Genomic DNA, 20950 nt, shown 5'->3' with positions numbered 1-20950 from the left:
ACGTTTCGCGTGCTTTACATCGTGCGTGTTCACGGTGACTGAAGACAAAAGGTGTTAAATGTCAAAAAGTATCACAGCAGTAGAAAAAGTTGTATTATCTGTATTTGTTTCCCCGGAGTTGGTATCGACTAAAAGATGGAGGGTTTTGGCAGAAATGGCTCACGGTGTCCTTATTATATTATATTATTATGAAAAATAATTGTAAATACATATCTTCAATCCGGTAAAAAATTGTTTTATTATTAAAAGGCCTATTTGTCAATCCGGAAGTAAAAACAATGTAACTAAAGTCTTTTAAATTTCGAATTTCAAAATTCGCCAGAAATTGTTAACGTCTTAATATTAAAGCGCTAATGGAAACCAAACATCGATTCCCCGAGTCGTGACTTTTACTTCATCAGATGAATTACCCTTCATTTTCTAATATGCATAAAGTAATAAGTAGTACTAGGTTCCAACGTGTTAGCGCCCGCCTCGAGTGGATTAAGTGTACTTTTAAATTTAATAGCGAAACCTTGCGAGTATTAACTTGTTTCTAATTAAATCTCTTGCTTTTGTGTTGGTGGATAAACCATTGATTTTAAAAGAACGTTTTTGAAGTTATACTTCTTTAGGCGCGTTATGAAAAATTGATGAGAGTGTAATTTTACGATGCGCGCGCACCGTGACATAAAATTAACAGAATGAAGTTGCCCACGGAAGATGTTACGGCATTGGACATAATTTAAAAACAACATTCGATTCGAATAATAATAGAATTTATGTTACACTTAATGTAAGAGGATAATAATAAATATTTATTTATTTAATTTTTCAAATGTAAACTGAACTTTATTGACTATAATGACTCCAATTCCAGTGTTTGATTATTTAATTGTAATTAATTATTTGCATGCAATCAAAAACTATTTTTAATAATGCCCAAGAAGTATAACTTCTTACGCGCGTACATAAGTACACTGTACACGCACTGTTTTACTTTAATGATAATATTTCAGTTTACAGAAAATGATCAGGTTCAAGCACAGGACTGCATATAAACTTTATTTTTTATTTTTTATTGGACAATTCACACCAATTGACCTAGTCCCATGCTAAGCTGGTGAAGCTTGTGTTATGGGTACTAGGCAACGGATAATACATGTTATAGATAGATAGACATATATATACATGTCTAAACACACAAGACATAAGCACAACACCAAATGCTCATCACATCGATGTTTGTCTCAACCGGGGATCGAACCCGGGACCCATGGATTCGCAGTCAGGGGTAACCACTAGACCAATGATCCGTCGATTGCCGACGAACTTGCGAGCTCCCTTATTTTAGTTCTGTCATTCATGTGCACTTTTTCTTATTCAAGGAGTCCTGTTAACTGTTTTAATTGCTTTGTTTTGTTCCATTCGTTCTGTATATGTCTTATTTTTGCACTTCTTGCGCATGCCTTATCTAATTTTTTTTCTCACATTGGTTGCCTAGACGAGATTGCTCGAAAGTGATAAGGCGGCCAGTTGCCCTCCTTTTCATTTAATTATGTCAAAAATGTATTATATTTATGTATACAACGATGTGATAATAAATAAATAAAATAAAATTCTAAATAAATAAATACTTAGAAACTCCAAAGTTTCGAGAAGATTATCTTTAATTCTATATAATGTACTTATCAAGACGTAAAAATATTTAGTTTGACGAGTTTAATAGGTAAAGAAAAAGACTAATTTATACATTGAAGTCGGTTCTACAGGTATGTGGTTCATGTCATAAATATTACGTCACCTGCAGGACCTGGGTTGGATTGGCAAAAATAATGTTATTTTCGTTTTTTTTTAATAGAACAGGGGACAAACGGGTAGGAGGCTCACTTGATGTTAAGTGATACCGCCGCCCATGGACACTCTTAATGCCAGGAGGCTCGCGAGTGCGTTGCCGGCCGTTTAAGAATTGGTACGCTCTTTTCTTGAAGGATCCTAAGTCGAATTGGTTCGAAAATACTTCAGTGGGAAGCTGGTTACGTGGTGGTGCGCGGCAAAAACTGCCTTAAATAACGCTCTGTAGTGAAACGACGGACGTCGAGTTGATACGGATGCTATCTTGTATACTCCCTCGACGTTCGCTGATCAAACTGAGCTGCAGGTATTACCCAAACAACTGATCTGAACACTCCCCATGGAACCCAAGCCAATACTTACAAATCACCATTATGGCAGCACCCAAAGCTAGGTGAGACGGCTTCGCGTAGCGTTATTTTTCGGATAAAAATCAAATTCTTCGAATAATTTAAAGGAAACTTACAATCCAATTTCGAACAGTTATATTTCAACTCGCGAACAATATGAAAAAAACAAAAACCGTGTAAGAAAGTAAATCAGGGCAGTTAGCAGCACCTGATCGCGACCTCCTGAATTATAACGCTTTGCACTTTTTCACACCGCCATAAACCGGCGAACTTTGCCGTGAACTGAACCGTGATTAATACCTACTTGGGTTTAATATTAACACGTTCGTAATTTAGTGAAGAACGATACGAGCTTATGAATTTGTTACTTCAATTATTTCGCTTATATTTTATAAAGTTTATGTATTTTCTCCCAGTAGGTAATTCGGATATTAAATCTTAATATATCTAAATTACGCGTCACGTTGTTTGTCCGCTATGGACTCCTGAACTACTCAACCGATTCCAGTCAAATGCAAACCGTGTGCAGTTTGATCTAACTTACAAGAATGTCTGTGTATGTCACTGAACACCTCTCAAACGGCTGGACCGATTTTAATGATTTTTTGTATGCATTCGGGTGGAGCCCTGGATGATTTCGATTCACAAATCAGCCCGGCAGATGGCGCTGCAGTCGGTACTTTCATACTTTGTTTGATATCCTAATCCCTTGAAATATCATGCAGGACAACGTCTGTCAGATTCGCTAGTAATACAGTGCTACCTTAATATAACGTACCTCAATATAACGACTTCCTCGATTTAACAAATTCTTCGTAATCCCCTTGAATTGTCCATAAGAGTCAATATAAAATATACCTTTACATTGCGAACATTCTTTGCGTACAACCTCTTTATAACGAATTTTCAACTATCAAGAAAAAGTATTCATACCTCTAATTAACGAATTTTGCCAACCCAAAACCTTTATATAAAGTTTCCACCAATAATATAACTCTTAATCTTATAATGTGATTCATGTCTCGACACGCTTTTGTTTGTAAAGTAATCACTAATCATTGTTGTTTTGATGGAAAGTAATGTAAACACCTCTGCTCGTCACTATTGTTAAAGATTTAAGTTAAAATGGCTCAGAAACGTAAAAGGTGTTCTAAAAAACTATTCTTTTACCTCTTTATAACGAATTTTCAACCAATCTAACCTCAACATAACAAACCTCAGTTCAACGAATTACTTGATATTACGAATATTTTCTTGTTCCCCTCCGATTTGTTATATCGAGGTTGCACTGTATTATAAATGAATTTTGTTACCGGCTTTGTTCTACTGAAACACAAATTATATTTACAATATTCTTATCTACATCATAATAGTAATATTTAAAAAAGGATAGATAGAAAATTTAAACTTAAAAAGTTTGGTCCCTATGGCATCTTTAATGCTGGCAGCATTTCCTCGCTGTATAGCGATACTTATTTGTTACGCGAGGAAAGCTTAGCTCTGGGGTCACCGGTACTACTAGGCGCCGACTCTTTTATTAGCGCCTGTACACTTGAACGGCCAAGAGTCTCTACTGCAAAAAACAACATCAAAATTGGAGGACCCGCTTATTAATTTTCTACTGAAATATATTTGTCAAATGTAAGGGTCTTTCCTCCAACTTCGATTTTGTTCTCTTTGGAGTAGAGACTCTTGAGTCGTGGGGTTCAAGTGCACAGGCGCTTATTAAAGATCTAAGTTGGCGCCTAGTAGATAGTACCGGTGACCCCAGAGCTGGCACTTTCCTGGCTCAACAAATAAGTATAGCAAAACAGCGAGGAAATGCTGCCAGCGTTAAAGATACACTGCCACAGAGACCGAAATTTAAAAAAAAATTTATTTTCTTTTTAATATATTTTTAATATTAATTTGTAGGTTAAGAAAATTGTAAATACTGTATACTTGAGTGTAAATAAAATTAAAATGAAAGTTACAATTAAAAAATAATAGCAATACAATCTATTTTATTATATTTTATAGAAGAATACAATTCAAATGTAGAGTGTTTTTCTAATTGTGTACGATTAGAGAAAAAACGTTTATATTCGATATAAAAAAGAAATATTCATAATTTTAAATTGAGTCAATGTGCTAAAACGTCCTTTCGACAGCGCCAAATCCCAAAACACACATAATATCATCCAAATCTTCAGAGAATTACCATAAACACGTTCACGTCTTCGAACCCACCTTACGAAGATTAACCGACGACTAATTGCGCGTCGACACGTGTACAGCCTTAATCTGCGTTTCGGGCTTTGAAGCATTACTAAGAGTTCCTAGTACAATTTGATACATTAATCATGAGGTTTTGACATGGAATTTCGTTTTATGCATCGGTGTTAACGGTATACGAGATAGTAACTCTCTTGTAATCAATGGGTGCATTTATTATATGTGACAAGCAGGGGTGTCAGATTCTTGATAGTTTTTTGTTTTTTTTTTTATCTGATTCATCTGTGCCACTCATCGGGTTCAGAGTAAGATTCAGACATGAGAAAGAAAGAAAAACTTTATGACACATAATAAAAAAAAGTGCGTGCGTACAAACTACATATGTCAGAAGTGAAACTTCTTTGGCAAACTAATTTTTAACTCTTGTTCATATTTATACAAATCTATAACTTCAGATTTCCGAGACTTAGAGGAAGGAAAATAGTAAGAAATGTTAGGAATTTAATGAATTGAATTGTCGTAAAAAATATTAAGTGTCGAAAATTAATATAAATACCTAACAATTTTTTAAATTTATTTCTTGTGGCATTTTAATTTACAATTTTTCATTTAAGATTTCAATAAATTATATTGCATAAAATATAAAATACTAATATTTCATCAATTCTCTTTACGAAATTTTAATTTGAAAAATAGAATTTCTATAAGGTATCTTATAATACACCCTTCTCGCCCTCTCTCATTCGGTCTCTATCGCTCTCTCCCTTTTCGCTTAAATACACACATCTTCGTGACGTTCCGAAAAAATTTGCGCATGATGGTAAATTTTAGTTTTAGGGCATAATACCCTCACTTTAAAAATGATGTATAGTTAAAAGAGAAAGTGCACACGCACACTAGAAGGTTCCGTGTCGTGGGCAGCTAGTCTCTTCCATTCGACATAATATTAATGATTTTATTACTTGTGAACCTTACCTGTGTACTTTTTCCTATGTGCGCATTTAACATTATCTCGAAGAAAACATCGCGAAAACCGGCTTGCCTTAGACCTAAAAAGTCGACGGCAAGTGTCAGGCACAGGAAGCTGATCACCTACTTGCCTATAAGGTTGATAAATGATTATGAAACAGATACAGAAATCTGAGGCCCATACCTAAAAAGATTGAAACGCCACTGATTTATTTTATTATTAAATTGGCCCCTACTTGGTTCACAGTAATCTCATGTTTTATAATATTGTTGATGAAAGGAATAAATGTTTGATATTTAAATTAATATTTTATTTATATAACTTTATTTATATGAATATTAAATTTGAATAAGTTTCTATCCTTTACTATAGTGTGAGAATGTAAACAGGGTCAAAACAGGTCAGGGCTACAAAACTTTGCAATACGCTTAAAAAAGATTAGCTATAAAGTCCCCATATCTTCCACTAGAAGAGTTGCTACTAAATGTTCGTACATCACCTTAAGTATTGTACCCAGCTTACGAGAACAATACGTCCAACGCAAACAGAGCGCACACAATTTGTAGCTAGTACATAAATCGCCAACTTTTTCATTCCATAAAACTAAGTTGGAAGATGTGAAAATGTGTGATAACCCCATTTTGTTGGAATTTATTCCGCAGGTCGGCAGCCAAACAGTGCTCCTATTAACAATATAACAGGCAGCGTAAATCTTGGAAAACTTGCATCGGGAAAAAAACACTTAGCTTTAACAGAAATGAAAAAAAGTTAGTTAGGGGCAGAGACAGAAAGGAAACGGCCGATATAATGGGTCCAAGTTGGGAAACACTTTGGCTAAACATTTGCTAATGGAAATGGAAGGGAGCCAGCGTAGCAAAGCGTAACTTGTTTTTTACACGCACAGCGCGTCCTGTGCCAAATTGCGTTTACTTTTGTTATCGGTGCGGTTATTGGACATTAATGTGCGACTCGCTTTGATTTCTCGTTGTCTCGGATAGCTTCGATTTGCTTTAATGTGTAGAGATTTCGTGATTAAACCAATGTACATTGCAGACATTTAATACTAAACCTAGATAAAGAAGTTATTATATAAAGTGACAAATTAGACAAAACATCACCACACATTTTTGTAGATGTAGTTCACCGGGTCGTATTATGAATATAATAAAAGATATGAAGAATTAAATAATTTTGTTAATTAAACAAAATTATTAACGACATTTAATCAATTTCCATTCACAATTTAATGAATTGAAAATATCACAATTGGTTTCTTTCTTCCTAATAGCCAAGGTAGAGTAAGTGCTTTTTAAAATGTTTTTGAAAAACGTTAACGTAAGCTCGCGTCGCTTGATTGTGATTGGTCTAGGGACGCATGCCCATGAGAATTAAACGACAATACAATTTTGATTTAAAAAAAAAAACATTTAATCACATATTAATGCTTCTAATTATACATTTCCTGCCAGTTCTCAAATGAAGGGCGTAGAACGGGAGAGAAGAACTGGCAATAAACTCTCCGCCACTCTTTTTAATCGCCATTTTTTTGTTTTACAAAATGTAAGGAGGTGTTGTAAGGAGCTGCAACCATTACACCATGTCCCATGTGACATTTTAAGTAATTAATAATAATAACATAAATTAAAAACAAAGATTTGTCCTCTATCAGCAGAAGGCATGGTGAAATAGGAGCACTTTATGAACTTCTATTCAAACCTGGTATCATTGTAGTTTCCTTGTCCGTAATAACCTCAATATTTAAATATAAAACTATGTACTCTTAAATGTTCAGTGTTTGCAAAATGCGTCGTTTTGATAAATACAAGTATCGCAGTTGCTTATGTGAGAATAAATGCAAAATTATTCTATATTTTAAAGCTGAGCGGTTCTTGGCATACCGTTTACACTATGGCCCTATAAAATATATTGTAACTTTGGTCTGAAATTTTATCAACTTTTATGTAGCGAGCAGACCGCCAAATGGCGGGCGAAAGTTAATTTATTTGGTGTAGGGAAACACTTTTAGACAATGGAAACAATTGGATAGAAACTGTAAAATTTTCTTGAGTGTTCTTGTTTGCAACGGAATGGTTTTCAACTATTGTATATTAAAAGCGCTCAGGTAGAAAGGTTTTACTACGAACTGTGACAATATATAGGTAGAAAAGTATATTATATATTGAAACCGATATTTCACATTTTCGAATACGTTTAACGAAATTTTTATTATTATTAGGTGATTAAGATTGTTATTTATATAACACTAATAAATCATTTAGATATATATTAAACGAATTTCTGTAAAGTGTGTTTTTCTCGATCTCTCGTTTATTATTATTTACTACCAATACGTACATTTACATATACGAGTTAAGGCTGTTTTGCTCACTCAGGCTTTCTTAGTTTAATAAGCGTGGCGACTAGCTAAATCGTCGGAGTTACGCCCCGAGGGTATATCCAGACGTAGGTAGTAGGCACTCTCTTCAACTGTTACATTGCATTCATTCGTTACATAGCAATTAACATTTCATTATTTCGATTCTATTGCAGTACGTGAGTGGTTAATATAGAGTAAAAATAAAATCCTCTATTATTGAAGTGAAAACTTCTTTAGCGGCGTTGTGCACTTTTTTTGGAATGGGTAAAAAATGTTAAACTCGCGTCAGGACACGTAACCTGATCGAAAATTCGTAAGACGGATGGAGAGTAGATAGCTGGCGCGGCGTATTTAATGTAATATAAATTGTTATGTTTGTGTACGATAGCGCAATAAATAAATATTGTATTCTACCACATAAATGATAGTACTTTTATACTGATAATTAAAGCAATTCGTGCAAAATTATTCCCTAACCGTTCCAAAATATCAAAAATGCACAACGTTAATATTCAAGTTTTCACTTCTGCCGGCACTCACGGAGTGCAACCTGTCGTTTTTTTTAAAGCACCCAATGAACATATATATTTGGCCATATATTACAATTAAGTAAAATTTGAGAATTTTGACATTTATTAAATATATACCGAAATAACGCTGCTATAATATTATGTATTAACAAAACCTAATATCATAAGTATATGTCCGCAAGTTTTGCAAAGAAGAGGGGCGGTTCCAAGTTTTTCAAGTTACGAGTTCTTTAATACAATTATTATACTGGATAATGACCGGCCTATATTACCACAGGGCACATTAAGCACAGAGAGAACAGTAAATTTTATGCTTAAATTTTTTTACAGAAATTAAGTAAAGCAATAAAAGTAATGTTTATATGTCTCGACTGTTATATGAATAATTTATTTTATTAAAATACCCTTTTCAATTAATTTGTTTACTTGTCATCTGAAAATGACAAACCACCTTTATTCATCGCAATAATAGACCAGTGCCGATAATTTTTGAAACCAAAATAAATTACAGTAGGATGAAACCCATTAGAAAAGCAGGAAAATATGATCAAAATGAAAGGAAAAATAAATTACGGTCGATCTGAGGTCGGGAAGGGGTAGGGGGGGAGTTTTAAGGGTAAAAATCGGTTTATCTTGATTTCCGGCAAAACTAAAAGTCCTACCGAAGAAAGTTAAATGGCAAAGTTGGAGGTAATAAAAAGATCTAAATCTTTTGTATTCACACATTTTTCACATAACCTCAAAATTTATGTGAAAAATTCAAAAAACCAAGTTTTTGGTTTTTTATTTTTATCTTTAACAAAAATATTTTTTTTTAACGAAATTTGATGAAATCTTACCTTTCTATGTCCCAAATACACTGTAATTTATTTGATTAAAAATATTGATTTGTTCACCTTATTTTGAATTAATATCGAAAAAACACCCTAATTTTCAATCGAAAATTCTGACGTCAAAATTTTAGCTTTTTTCAAAAAGTTGGTGTGCTTTCAGTTCGTTGAAATCTCTACTTTCCTATGGTAAAAAAAAATATATATATTACCATAGTAAATTTTCTCAGAAAACGCAAAAAATCGTATGCAGTAACGCCCAGACCCGTCATCCCCTTCCCTACTTCTGTAGGGACATAGAAAGCCTACCTCTGTATTTGGGACATAGAAAGGTAAGTTTTAACCAAATTTCGTTAAAAAAAAATATTTTTGTTAAAGATAAAAATAAAAAACCAAAAACTTGGTTTTTTGAATTTTTCACATAAATTTTGAGGTTATGTGAAAAATATGTGAATACAAAAGTTTTAGATCTTTTTATTACCTCAAACTATGCCATTTAACTTTCTTCGATAGGACTTTTAGTTTTGCCGGAAATCAAGATAAACCGTTGTTTACCCTTAAAACATTCATTTGTCTCTTTACATCACAGCGACATAATTTGACATAAATACGAGTAATAGTTAAACAATAAACAAATGAAAATTATATAAGCGATTGTACACACTACTCACAATATTAATAATTTATGTAATCATTAGCACCGTTCCATCGGAATTTAAAACGGAATTCCTGGCTTCCCAACACCACAGTTATTATTATTTCAGTAGCATATCACAATTATGTCTGTTACATTTCAAACTAAGAGGAGAAAACATCCAACTGACTTTCTTTATATACCTGTGATTCGGGGCTTATCACTATGTTTTAATTTAATTTAAAGTAGTATGCTGTGTTGTTCAATTTAAAGTAAATTTAAAACCATGTTAATATTTCACTGTCCTTAGAACATATTAGTAGGATACCGGAAATGTCAAACATTTATACACCTTAAAAAATCAGTGGCGCTACAACCTCTTTAGGTCCTGGCCTCAGATTTCTGAATCTGTTTCATGATCATTTTTAAATCTAATATGCAAGTAGGTAATCAGCCTCCAGTGCCTGACACACGCCGTCGACTTTTTGGGTCTAGGACTTGTCGATTTCCTCACGATGTTTTCCTTCACCGTTCGAGCAAATGTTAAATGCGCACACAGAAAGAATGTCCATTGGTGCACAGCCGGGGATCGAACCTATGACATCAGGTATGAGAGTCGCACGCTGAAGCCACAAGGCCAACACGGCTCAAATACTATATTATACACCTTAAGGATCCAAAAATCTTCGTCATAAAGATGGCGTTTAGATATTACGTAATTTAGTTCATTGACCCTAAAGTTGTCACCTTCAAGCACATAAATAATACAACGCAATAATGTCTAGCATGCCAGTGTTATTGCTTCCCCCCTTAAACCCCTCACCCCCGGGGCTAACCCCTCGCCTTTACCTGATGCAGCATTCTTATGTGACACAGATTTATCCTACGTGTATTGTTCTGGCTAATTTATGGGCTTTGAAGCTCGAAATTCGCCCGCAAATAAAAAGTAATAATGTTCATCGTTTGTTACAAGTGTGAATGCAAATTTTATGTGAATTATGTTCGTCGTGTTTTTCAATTCATGTACGTTTGCTACCCTTTGTAAGATGTTATCGGCTTAAGCATGCTATTGAGTTATACCTTAGCTCATTTATGTGGCGTGTTTTAACACGTACACGTGTATGAAAATTAAAACAAATTTAAAAAGTTTGACCCCTGTGACAGTGTACCTTTAATGCAGCATTTCCTGGCAGTATTGCGAGACTTATTCGTTGAGCAAAGAAAGCACCAGCTTTGGTGTCACCGGTACTACGGCCAACTTAAATATTTAATTACCCGCTGTGGACTTTGAACCCCACGGCCCAAGAGTGTCTATAGTAACAAAATTGTGGAGGAAAGACTCTTATATTTGAGCCGTAATAGTAAAGCAGCAAATAATCAGTTACAAGTTAGTGGCGTTCAAGCTTTGCACCATTGGGTTTAATTTTTATGTGCGCAATTAATAGGTTCGTAACTATACATTAAATTGTTATTATTAATACTTCAGTAAGGGCCTTGGGCTATATAAAGGAAACTATTTGATTTATTGCTACACTCTCGACCGCAATCCGTGGCTAGCTCGCTGGTTACACTGCACGCATTTGTTAAATACAAATGTTGTCCCTACAGTTTCACACTTAACAAAAAATAATTTGTTATAAACGTGTATTGTTTAGCAATTTACGGGACACAACAGAACGGAATACTCGGTCCTTTAGTAGGTTTGTGGCTTGAAGCTTAGACGCAACACGCAAAGGCCGCGTTTAACGTGTCAAGCTCTAACCTGCTGATGTCTGCATCATAGTGACACAGTCCTAAACACGCTTTTTATTGTATCGTTGCATTATTTATTTATTAATAAAAACACGCCTTCCCTAACAGGCGACCCTTAATTGACAAGATTGCACAATAAGTGAATAAAATTTACAGACGAAACAAAAGAAATTAATTATGAAACAAAATTACATAATAAAAAATACAAGAAATTAACTAACTACTATTACGGCACTAACCAATAATGGAACTTTTGTCAGTTCACTCAACGGACAATGAAAAAGGTCCGTTAACCAATGTAATTCGTTAACTAAATTAATACACCGAATCATATTATTTATTTATTTATTTACACTTCTTTGCAAAATTTAAAGAATGAAACACAATACAAAAAAATTATAAGGGATGCAACGGGCGGCCTTATCGCTAATAAGCGATCTCTTCCAGGCAACCCTAGTTAAAGAGAAAAACTAAAAAAAAGAAACATGATGCGTGCGAGAAGTGCAGAACCAAATGTTATATAAAAAAATATATATATATAGTACCTTAATCTAAAGTAATACAAAAAAAATATTATATTATGTGCCCCTTTCAGAAGGTTAGTCCTAGCTGTGGGCAGATGAAGTAACGGCGTACGATGTCGCTTTCTGACGTGCCGATCAGATACATTGAAGCTAAGGTACTGAAGTACTGTCGAATTACTGTCCTTGCCATGTAACAATTTTATGAAGTACATCACAAGCGCGAATTCTCGGCGTACTCTAAGCTCGTTGTAGCTTACAGAACCAATAATAAACAAGGATACACACCGTACATCCTTTTTTTTTTTTTTTTTTTTTTTTCGAGGTGAAAATGCGCTTACGCAGGCCCGCATCAAGGATGTCGAGCTTGACGCGGGGACTGTGGGGCTGGGTCTACACTCAAAACCCTCTGCTATTCAGAGGGGTAGCGAGACCCCACCCACTAAAAACACCTCAGCCCTTCACATGCCCTTAATATGGGCCCTCGGGGTTCGCTAGGCACCGTACATCCTAAGATAGATGCGTCTCAGTTTTGTTTTGTACCCGCTCCAACATCACCTTATACTTGATTTCATAGCAGACGGTACTCCCAACTTGGTTATATTTTCTTATATAAAACTAAAATATATAGTACCAAAAAGCATTTTAAAATCCATTCCTACGCATAATGATATTCTATAGTAAAATAATATGCAATCAAATAGGCAATTCCCTTCCCCTAAAAGTTATTTACGTAACTTAAGCCGCCACCGACATGTGTATTCTCGTTGTATGTTTAGAGATAACACGCTATTTATTACGTATTTTTGTTTACATTCATGAATGTGTATCGTGTTCTGCCTCCAACCTTACCATTATATTTCAATTAAATGAAGAAAACTCACTAGTTTAGTAATAATTACCACTACGCTACGAGACTTCTAAGGCGTGCCGGTTTACTCACGATGTTCTCCTTCACCGTACGAGCTTTAAAATATAGACACATAGAAAAGTGCATTGGTGCACATTCGGGGTTCGATCCTACCTCAGGGATGAAGGTCGCATGATGAAACAGTGGTTTCAAGACCAACAACCATTATAGTGATTCTTTTGTATGCACATACCTCGTTATTTGGATTTCAGACTTTAGTTGATATTCCATTAGACTAGAAAATGTTAATGTGTATATGGAAATATATACCATCCTGTGAAAACGACCTTATCTAACCTTAAAACAATTTTTTAAATATGTGATAATTAGCTTAATCTCCTACTACTGAGTTTCCTATCGGCTTTTCTCTTCTTTGGGGATGACTATGTTCAAAAATGCGCTAAATGTAAACATAATACTATGATACTTGTATACTACTTATTTTATTTATTTCTTTATTAACACTTCGTTGCATTACAATATAAAATTTAACATAATTAAATGTAAAGGAGGGCAACTGGCGGCCTTATGCTTTCGAGCGATCTCTTCCAGGCAACCACTGTTAGAAAAGATTTTATTTTTATTAAATAAGATAAGATAGGCAAGTTCAAAAATACATATTTCCATAGAGTTATTAAGAAAAAAAACTAAACTAAAAAAGGATGAAAACATGAAAAGTAAAAAGTGCACATGAATCACTTGTCATAGAAAATAATACAATCTGAATCCAAGATCCCTTTAAACATATACCTTATATGGGTTTAAAGGAAGGGCATTTCGGATTATTATTACCTTACGATAAACAACTAACAAGCGTCATACAACAAAGAAACTTTTTTCGATATACATATGTATTTTTAAAACCCGGTATTGTAAGCGTTACACGTGTCTCAAGTGACCTTATATTTTCCCAAAAGGTTAAAACAATATCAAAGGACAAAACCAGTGGAATATTAATATTTCTGGCAGATGTTTCCTTATACTGATTTAATAAAGTTGATCAGATGGACAATAGGTTCGGGATATTAGACGGAATCTATTGTTTAATATTGATGCAATAAGGACTGTTGGATACGATATAAAATTATAAATTAAAACAAAAGAATACTAACATTACCTATATATATATGATAAACAGTAAGGGCGGATTTAGCGGCTTTATATTGAAGGTTTATTTTTGATTAAGGCTTTTCATATCTGTATTGAGGATATATTTTATAATATACTAGCAGACCGGCCAAATTGCTGTGGCTAAAGTTTTAGTTATATTACATAGTAGTAAACTATTCAAGGGTATGAGAACACCAGTCATGGCGACCACCATGCTTTTTTGGTGGTTATGCCATTAATTGGTACTTTCAACACAGCGCCATCGGTTAGAATTGTGACTATCAAATAATAAACAAATATTTTGCAATAAAATAATATGGCGGGTATAAATTGAGATGTAAGCTATCCTATCTTTTAAGTTGGATCAAACTACACACGGTATGCAAATTTGATTGATATCGGTTCTGTAGTTTAGGAGTCCATAGCGGACAAACAACGTGACACGTAATTTATATATATTAAGATTAATAATGCCAATTGTTTAATGAATTTATAAATTGCCACTGACTTAACAATTAAGAGGGTGATTAAAAGCGTCTACATACGGCGATAAAATCAGTGGCTATATCGGGAAATGGTGGTGGGAATGAAATCGGCTCGTAGTTCAAATCCGCGGTAGCATACTCTACATACGTCCCTGCCAGTCTGTACGTAACCGAACGTGCAGCAGACTATAACAAAAAAATAAAATAAAATTAGGGTACGATTTGCCTACACACGAGGCAATCTTGTGAGCGATCTAGGGTGCTACCCAGCAACTCCCCGATATTGCCTCTAATTTTAGGGCCGTGGGTAGATGCTTTAAGCTGGACTTGGTCTAGGCCCCGGAGCGGCGGAATGGCAGGCAGGGGTCAGGGAAACACAGTAAAATCAATAAAAAATAAAATAAATCTAATAGGTCATATGTAAAAGACAAAGTTGTATCGGTAGGATCACAAAGACAAAAGGTGTATCGGTAGGATCAAAAAAGACAAAAGGTTTATCGGTAGGATCACAAAAGACAAAGGTTTATCGGTAGGATCACAAAAGACAAAAGGTGTATCGGTAGGATCAAAAAAGACAAAAAGTGTATCGGTAGGATCAAAAAAGACAAAAGGTGTATCGGTAGGATCACAAAAGACAAAAGGTGTATCGGTAGGATCAAAAAAGACAAAAGGTTTATCGGTAGGATCACAAAAGACAAAAGGTTTATCGGTAGGATCACAAAAGACAAAAGGTGTATCGGTAGGATCAAAAAAGACAAAAAGTGTATCGGTAGGATCAAAAAGGACAAAAGGTGTATCGGTAGGATCACAAAAGACAAAAGGTGTATCGGTAGGATCAAAAAAGACAAAAGGTTTATCGGTAGGATCACAAAAGATAAAAGGTGTATCGGTAGGATCAAAAAAGACAAAAGGTTTATCGGTAGGATCACAAAAGACAAAAGGTGTATCGGTAGGATCAAAAAAGACAAAAGGTTTATCGGTAGGATCAAAAAAGACAAAAGGTTTATCGGTAGGATCACAAAAGACAAGTATGGTCGTAATACTTTGCTCGGAAGATGAATTATTATAATTCGTTATAATTGTCTACCACCTGGACTTAATCTAAATTTTGGGGTTTGTAAATAACTATTCATAATCATAACTTTTTTATTTTCAGGCGTATTTGCATCCTACATCCTTGTTCTACTGAGCACATTGTCTGTTCTTATGATAAGGTGAGATTTATATTTATTATTTATACAAATAATTACAATTAATCGGTTTTTGTATGAAAATATAGATTCTATTTACTATTATTAAAAATAAACCTCCTGTATGAAACCGATAGCAAATGATAAGATGATATGAGAAAATACGTTTTGCAAAAAAAAGGATTTTTAAAATACCAAGTCATTTTTGTCAACTAATAAAAGTTTTTAGTACCGAAAGTGGAAAAATATAGCATACTCTATTTAGTCTTTTATTTATAAACTATCATAATTCTATTTATAAATATCTTATTAAATAAAATATATTGTCCATCAATAATAATTTAATTCATTTTGGCGGCAATAAGGGCTGCCAAGTTTTATGCCAGTTCTTCTCGCTAGTTCTACAACCCTTGATACAAAAACAGATTGCAACTGTAAAAGTTTAATTTTTTTAACGAAATGTACGAAACATTAGCTACTTATATTTATTAACTATAATTCATTAAACCTAAGATTAGCTTAGTTATAGTATTGTATAATTCTAGTGTTACATGTAATTTTATGTTTTTTTCTTGAATAAGTTATGCACTTCTGGTTTAACGCTCAGTAGGTATTTTTGAATTTTATATACTAGGGTTGCCTGGAAGAAATCCCTTGCGATAGGGCCGCTTATTGTCAACAAAATTACATATATTATATATAAATGATATTTGACTAAATAAATTATATTTTGATTCAATTGCAAGACTTTTTACCCAGGTTTGTGTTACATATTTATAAAACACAGTTCCGTTTAATTAAAATTATAATCATGACCCATCCTATCGAGGTTAGAAATATTGATCAATTCTTTTAAGATCTGACTTTGTGCACATCGAAACCCTGTTTAACCAGGGTAATCCAATTTTAGATCGTAACTCAAACATAAATTGTGTTACCTTCTACAATCTTTTTTTTAAGTTTGACTTCACTGGGGAAACTGCTATTTGAGATACTTCTTGGAATCCTGCAAGCCTTAATTTGTTTATATTTTGTTTCAGGATCCTACGATGATGTCCGACGCATATGTAACGTTGTAAATAGTTGAAAATTGCTACGATATAACTAGATATATTAACTCTACAAGGTATATAGATGTATTTCTGTTCTTCCAATGTTTCAAAAACCGCTGCGTAAAAAATTTTTATTACGTAGAAAATAATTAGGATTGCTTTGTACTTAAAGCAATCCTTTAATGTAACTATTGGTAAAATACAAATGTAAACTTTTTGTTTAGAAAATTTATACGATGTCTTTCTTTCTTTTTCATTGTAACTTTAAAATTGTGTTAGGGGCCTCAAAGCCTAGCGGTCTTATTAAGTGGCAGCTAGGTGAGGGGTACCGGGTTCGATTCCCGGTTCGAGGGCTAATTTAAATTTGTTCTCGGCCTTTGGGAGTGTTGTGCGGTACCGGGCGAGTGCCTAAACCGTACATGGAGGACACGGTCGAAGTTCTAAGCAAGCACGAATTATTATGCACAAACCGTGCCAGAGCCATTAAAAAAAATTGTGTTGTTTCATCGTTCTAATTGTCAAAAAACTTCTTTAATGATTAACAAATTAAAGAAATAAATATTGCTTCTGATTGCTTGTATTAATATTATGTTCAATTCTAATTCATACCTCAGGAAATATTAGACTTTCCTCGATGTAGTTTTCCAGTTGTATTTTTTTTCAATAAAACAATTGAATGAGTACTGAATTACTTATGAATATTTGTAAATAAGCTTTTACTGAGCACACTCAGGTAGTAATATAGTAATACGCCAGAATCGTTCCACCTATTTCTAAGAATTATTTAATTATTTGGTAAAAAAATTATGCCAATTAAAACGTAAATTGTTTACTAGTGTTTTTATAATTTGCCCCTAATAAAGAGTTTAAATCACACATATGCATATTATAATAATGGTTGTGTAATTTATATTATTACTCAATAGCGTATTATAGCCTTTTGTATAGCTAAATGTTTTGCAGCGCCATCTATGGATTTGTAAGAAATTAAATTTGATGTAACACGAGAAACTAAAAAAATCTGTGGGCCCTTTTTTAGGTCTGGGCCTAAGATTTCTGTATCATGATCATTTAGCTAATAGGCAAGTAGAGCCTTCTGTGCCAAGCCGTCGACTATTTTGCGTCTAAGGCCAGCCGGTTACCTCACATTTTCCTTCACCGTTCGAGCGATTAAATGCGCACATACAAAGAACGTCCAATTGTGCACTGCCAAGGATCGAACCTAAGACCTCAGGGATGAGAGTCGCAACATTGCTTACGAGAAAATACGCACGGGGATATAAAAGGACAATAAGCAAAATGATTAATTGTGTTAGACAATCGAATGGCGAACTATTTTATTTTTTTTCTTATTTCTGCTGAATCGATACAAGTATACTACGCAAAATGAATGTCTGATTCATATACAAATTACTAACAGTCTTTTGTTTTTTAAATACTTATCTATGTGTCATACATTGTCAACAATGATAATTCATTTAATATTTTACAGTTTTATCTAGCAAAAGTAACTTATTATACAGATTTCAGTTTATAATTTAATTCTTTCTTTAGTGTTATCTTCCCTTAGTTAAGCATCTTTGTCTACGAAAACATAAATTTGATAAATGATTTTTTAAGTAAACAGTTATAAAAACGTGAGTTTCATAATAATTTCTCGTATATTTACATAAAGTTGTTTCTGCATGTAAATAGTATTGTATATAAGATAAATCATAATAAATATAATAAGTAGTTGGATTGTTTATGAATGTAGTGAGGTATTTAATACAATTAAGTCAAATAATATATAAAGTCTTTTAAAACATTCTTATAAAAAATTTACTTAATAAGTTTTTTAAACCAACAAGACTTGTTTATACTTTTTGCATTCAACGCGATAACGAAAATAAAAGTCAAAGTCAAATTTTTGAAGTTATACTTCTTTAGGCACGTTATGAAAAATTGATGAGAGTGAAATTTTACGATTGCGTGACACAAAATTAACAGAATGAAGTTGCCCACGGAAGATGCTACGGCATTGGATATAATTTGAAAACAACATTCGAATAATTAAAGAATTTATGTTGCACTTAATGTAAGAGAATAATAATAAATATTTTTTTTTTTAATTTTTCGAACGTAAACTGAACTTTATTGACTATAATGACTCCATTTCCAGTCTTTGATTATTTAATTGTAATTAATTATTTGCATGCAATCAAAAACTATTTTTAATAATGCCAAAGAATTATAACTTCTTACGCGCGTACATAAGTACACGCACCCTTTTTATTTATTTCAATTTGGCCTATTTATAAGGCACTTTTGAAAGTCAAAATTACAATTTAAAAATATTAAAAAAATGACTAGTTGCCCCCTCCAAAATAGTTTCATATGGAGAAGAATGGGCAAGAACTCCATAGAATTGGACTAATAAAGCTTTAGAGAATCTACAACATATTGACTGTACTTTGTCTATATAATATATTTCTGGAATACCCAGATGCTTCATTAATATGAATAGCTGACAGAAATTCTAGCGGTAGATATTTATATGGAAAACTACAACAACTCATGTCATGCCATTCTAATACTCAGGCTGTCTTACCAGATTAAGAAGAGCCAAGTTTGACTTCCCTATATACGTTTTCGATATATGAGTGTCATATTTAGCGCTGGTTTCAACTCATGCAACTTGCAACTGACCTGAAAAACGAATAATGATAACATTTATTAGGAATTTCCCTACTTAATGTCGTCATTATTTCCGACTAAAATCATACCAAGGTACAATTATTTAGATCTTTACTAAAATTCTTAAATATCATAAAATCAAGGCCCAGCCACGTCTACGTGTCTGCATCAACGCAATAAACTAACCAATAGAATTAATTCCTGTTTGAGCTATATTGTGAATAATGTACCACTGTACCCTACAGTCATATCGGCTTTTGGATATGGTCGGGTAACATCCATATCGCCGCAAGATAGTGAATTCCTGAGGATTTTGTTTAATGTAAATTGAAAAGTAGCGGTTATTGTTATAAAAATCTCAAAATACACGAAATGCACGCTGCGGCAGCTAATGTATATGTCGCAGCCAACTAGCTTAATTAACCGTTCAATTAACAGCCTAGCCTTTTAACTAAACGGCGCCGTTTAACTGGCGGCCTGGAAGATATTCAGCCAGTTCATCAAACAGCTAGGCAAATGACTTGAATTGATGACGATGATGAATTAATTAACTATCTTGTTCATTTATATTTAGTTCCACTTTCTACCACCGAACCGTCAATATTGCGTCGGCAAACAACAAATTTAATGATATTTCCAAAGTTTTATGAAAAATAGTATGGAAGTGTTAGTGACAAACAAAGACAAAAACACTAATAAGTTACATTTTAATTATATTAAATAAATATTTTTTTATGTAAGATATTTCAGCTTTTTTATTTGTCACATGATAGTACGAATAGCCTAAGCATTAGCCAGCCACTTTAATAAATCTTGTTACAAACGCTACGGCTGAATATATTTCAGGCCGCTTGTTAAACGGCGCCGTTTAGTTAAAAGGCTAGGCTGTTGATTGAACGGCTAATTAAGCTGGTTGGCTGCGACATATACACCAAAATCACTCAAATAACCAAATATTTATTAATATAATTTGAGGATACCACCTAATTTTATCGTTTATTTCTGTCCTTAGTTATAAACTAATTATGGAAAAATGTAAACTAGTTAATAATGGGATTGGTTGTAAATAAAACTGAGTAGCTATATATGTGTAGTTAATACTAAGTTTGCTTAGTTTAACGATACTAAATATGTCAAATCATTGTATAGACTAACGATTTTAAGTATAACTATCTACTATAAGCTTCAATTATATATGTTGTGTATACGCCCGTAATAGCAAAGTACACAAATGATTATTTAACTAATTGAAGCTTATAGTACGTTTATCGATAAAGGTGTAATTAATTTAAATTTACCCGTTTTTTGTATTATACTGTTATATTATTAGAACATTTTCAAACTGATATAAATATATTAAATATGTATTCAAAAAAGTTCAGTCTTTCCTTTGTATTACATTTTGTTAGGCCTTAAAATGTTTCTTGTTAAAACTCTCGCTTTTGTTGTTTTGCACCTATTCATTTTAACTAATCACTCTAAACGGTACCTTTAAAACTAAAATGCTTTGTCTCAT

At 33.4% G+C, this 20950-nt stretch overlaps 1 protein-coding gene across 1 annotated transcript in view; it reads left to right on the top strand.

Moving 5' to 3' along the window:
- The window catches only part of LOC125056512, a 252735-nt gene extending 235672 nt beyond the window's left edge, over positions 1-17063 (top strand). The window contains exons 9-10 of the mRNA XM_047659646.1: positions 15673-15730; positions 16747-17063. Of these exons, the coding sequence (XP_047515602.1) occupies positions 15673-15730; positions 16747-16759 (71 nt within the window). The 3' untranslated portion in view covers positions 16760-17063. The remainder of the gene's footprint in view (positions 1-15672; positions 15731-16746) is intronic.
- Positions 17064-20950: the final 3887 nt, after the last annotated feature.

The sequence above is a fragment of the Pieris napi genome, chromosome 15 (genome assembly GCF_905475465.1).
Source record: "Pieris napi chromosome 15, ilPieNapi1.2, whole genome shotgun sequence".
In the NCBI taxonomy this organism is placed as follows: Eukaryota; Metazoa; Arthropoda; class Insecta; order Lepidoptera; family Pieridae; genus Pieris; species Pieris napi.
The sequence above is the reverse complement of the archived record's forward strand: the minus strand, read 5'-3'. Positions and strand labels throughout refer to the sequence as shown.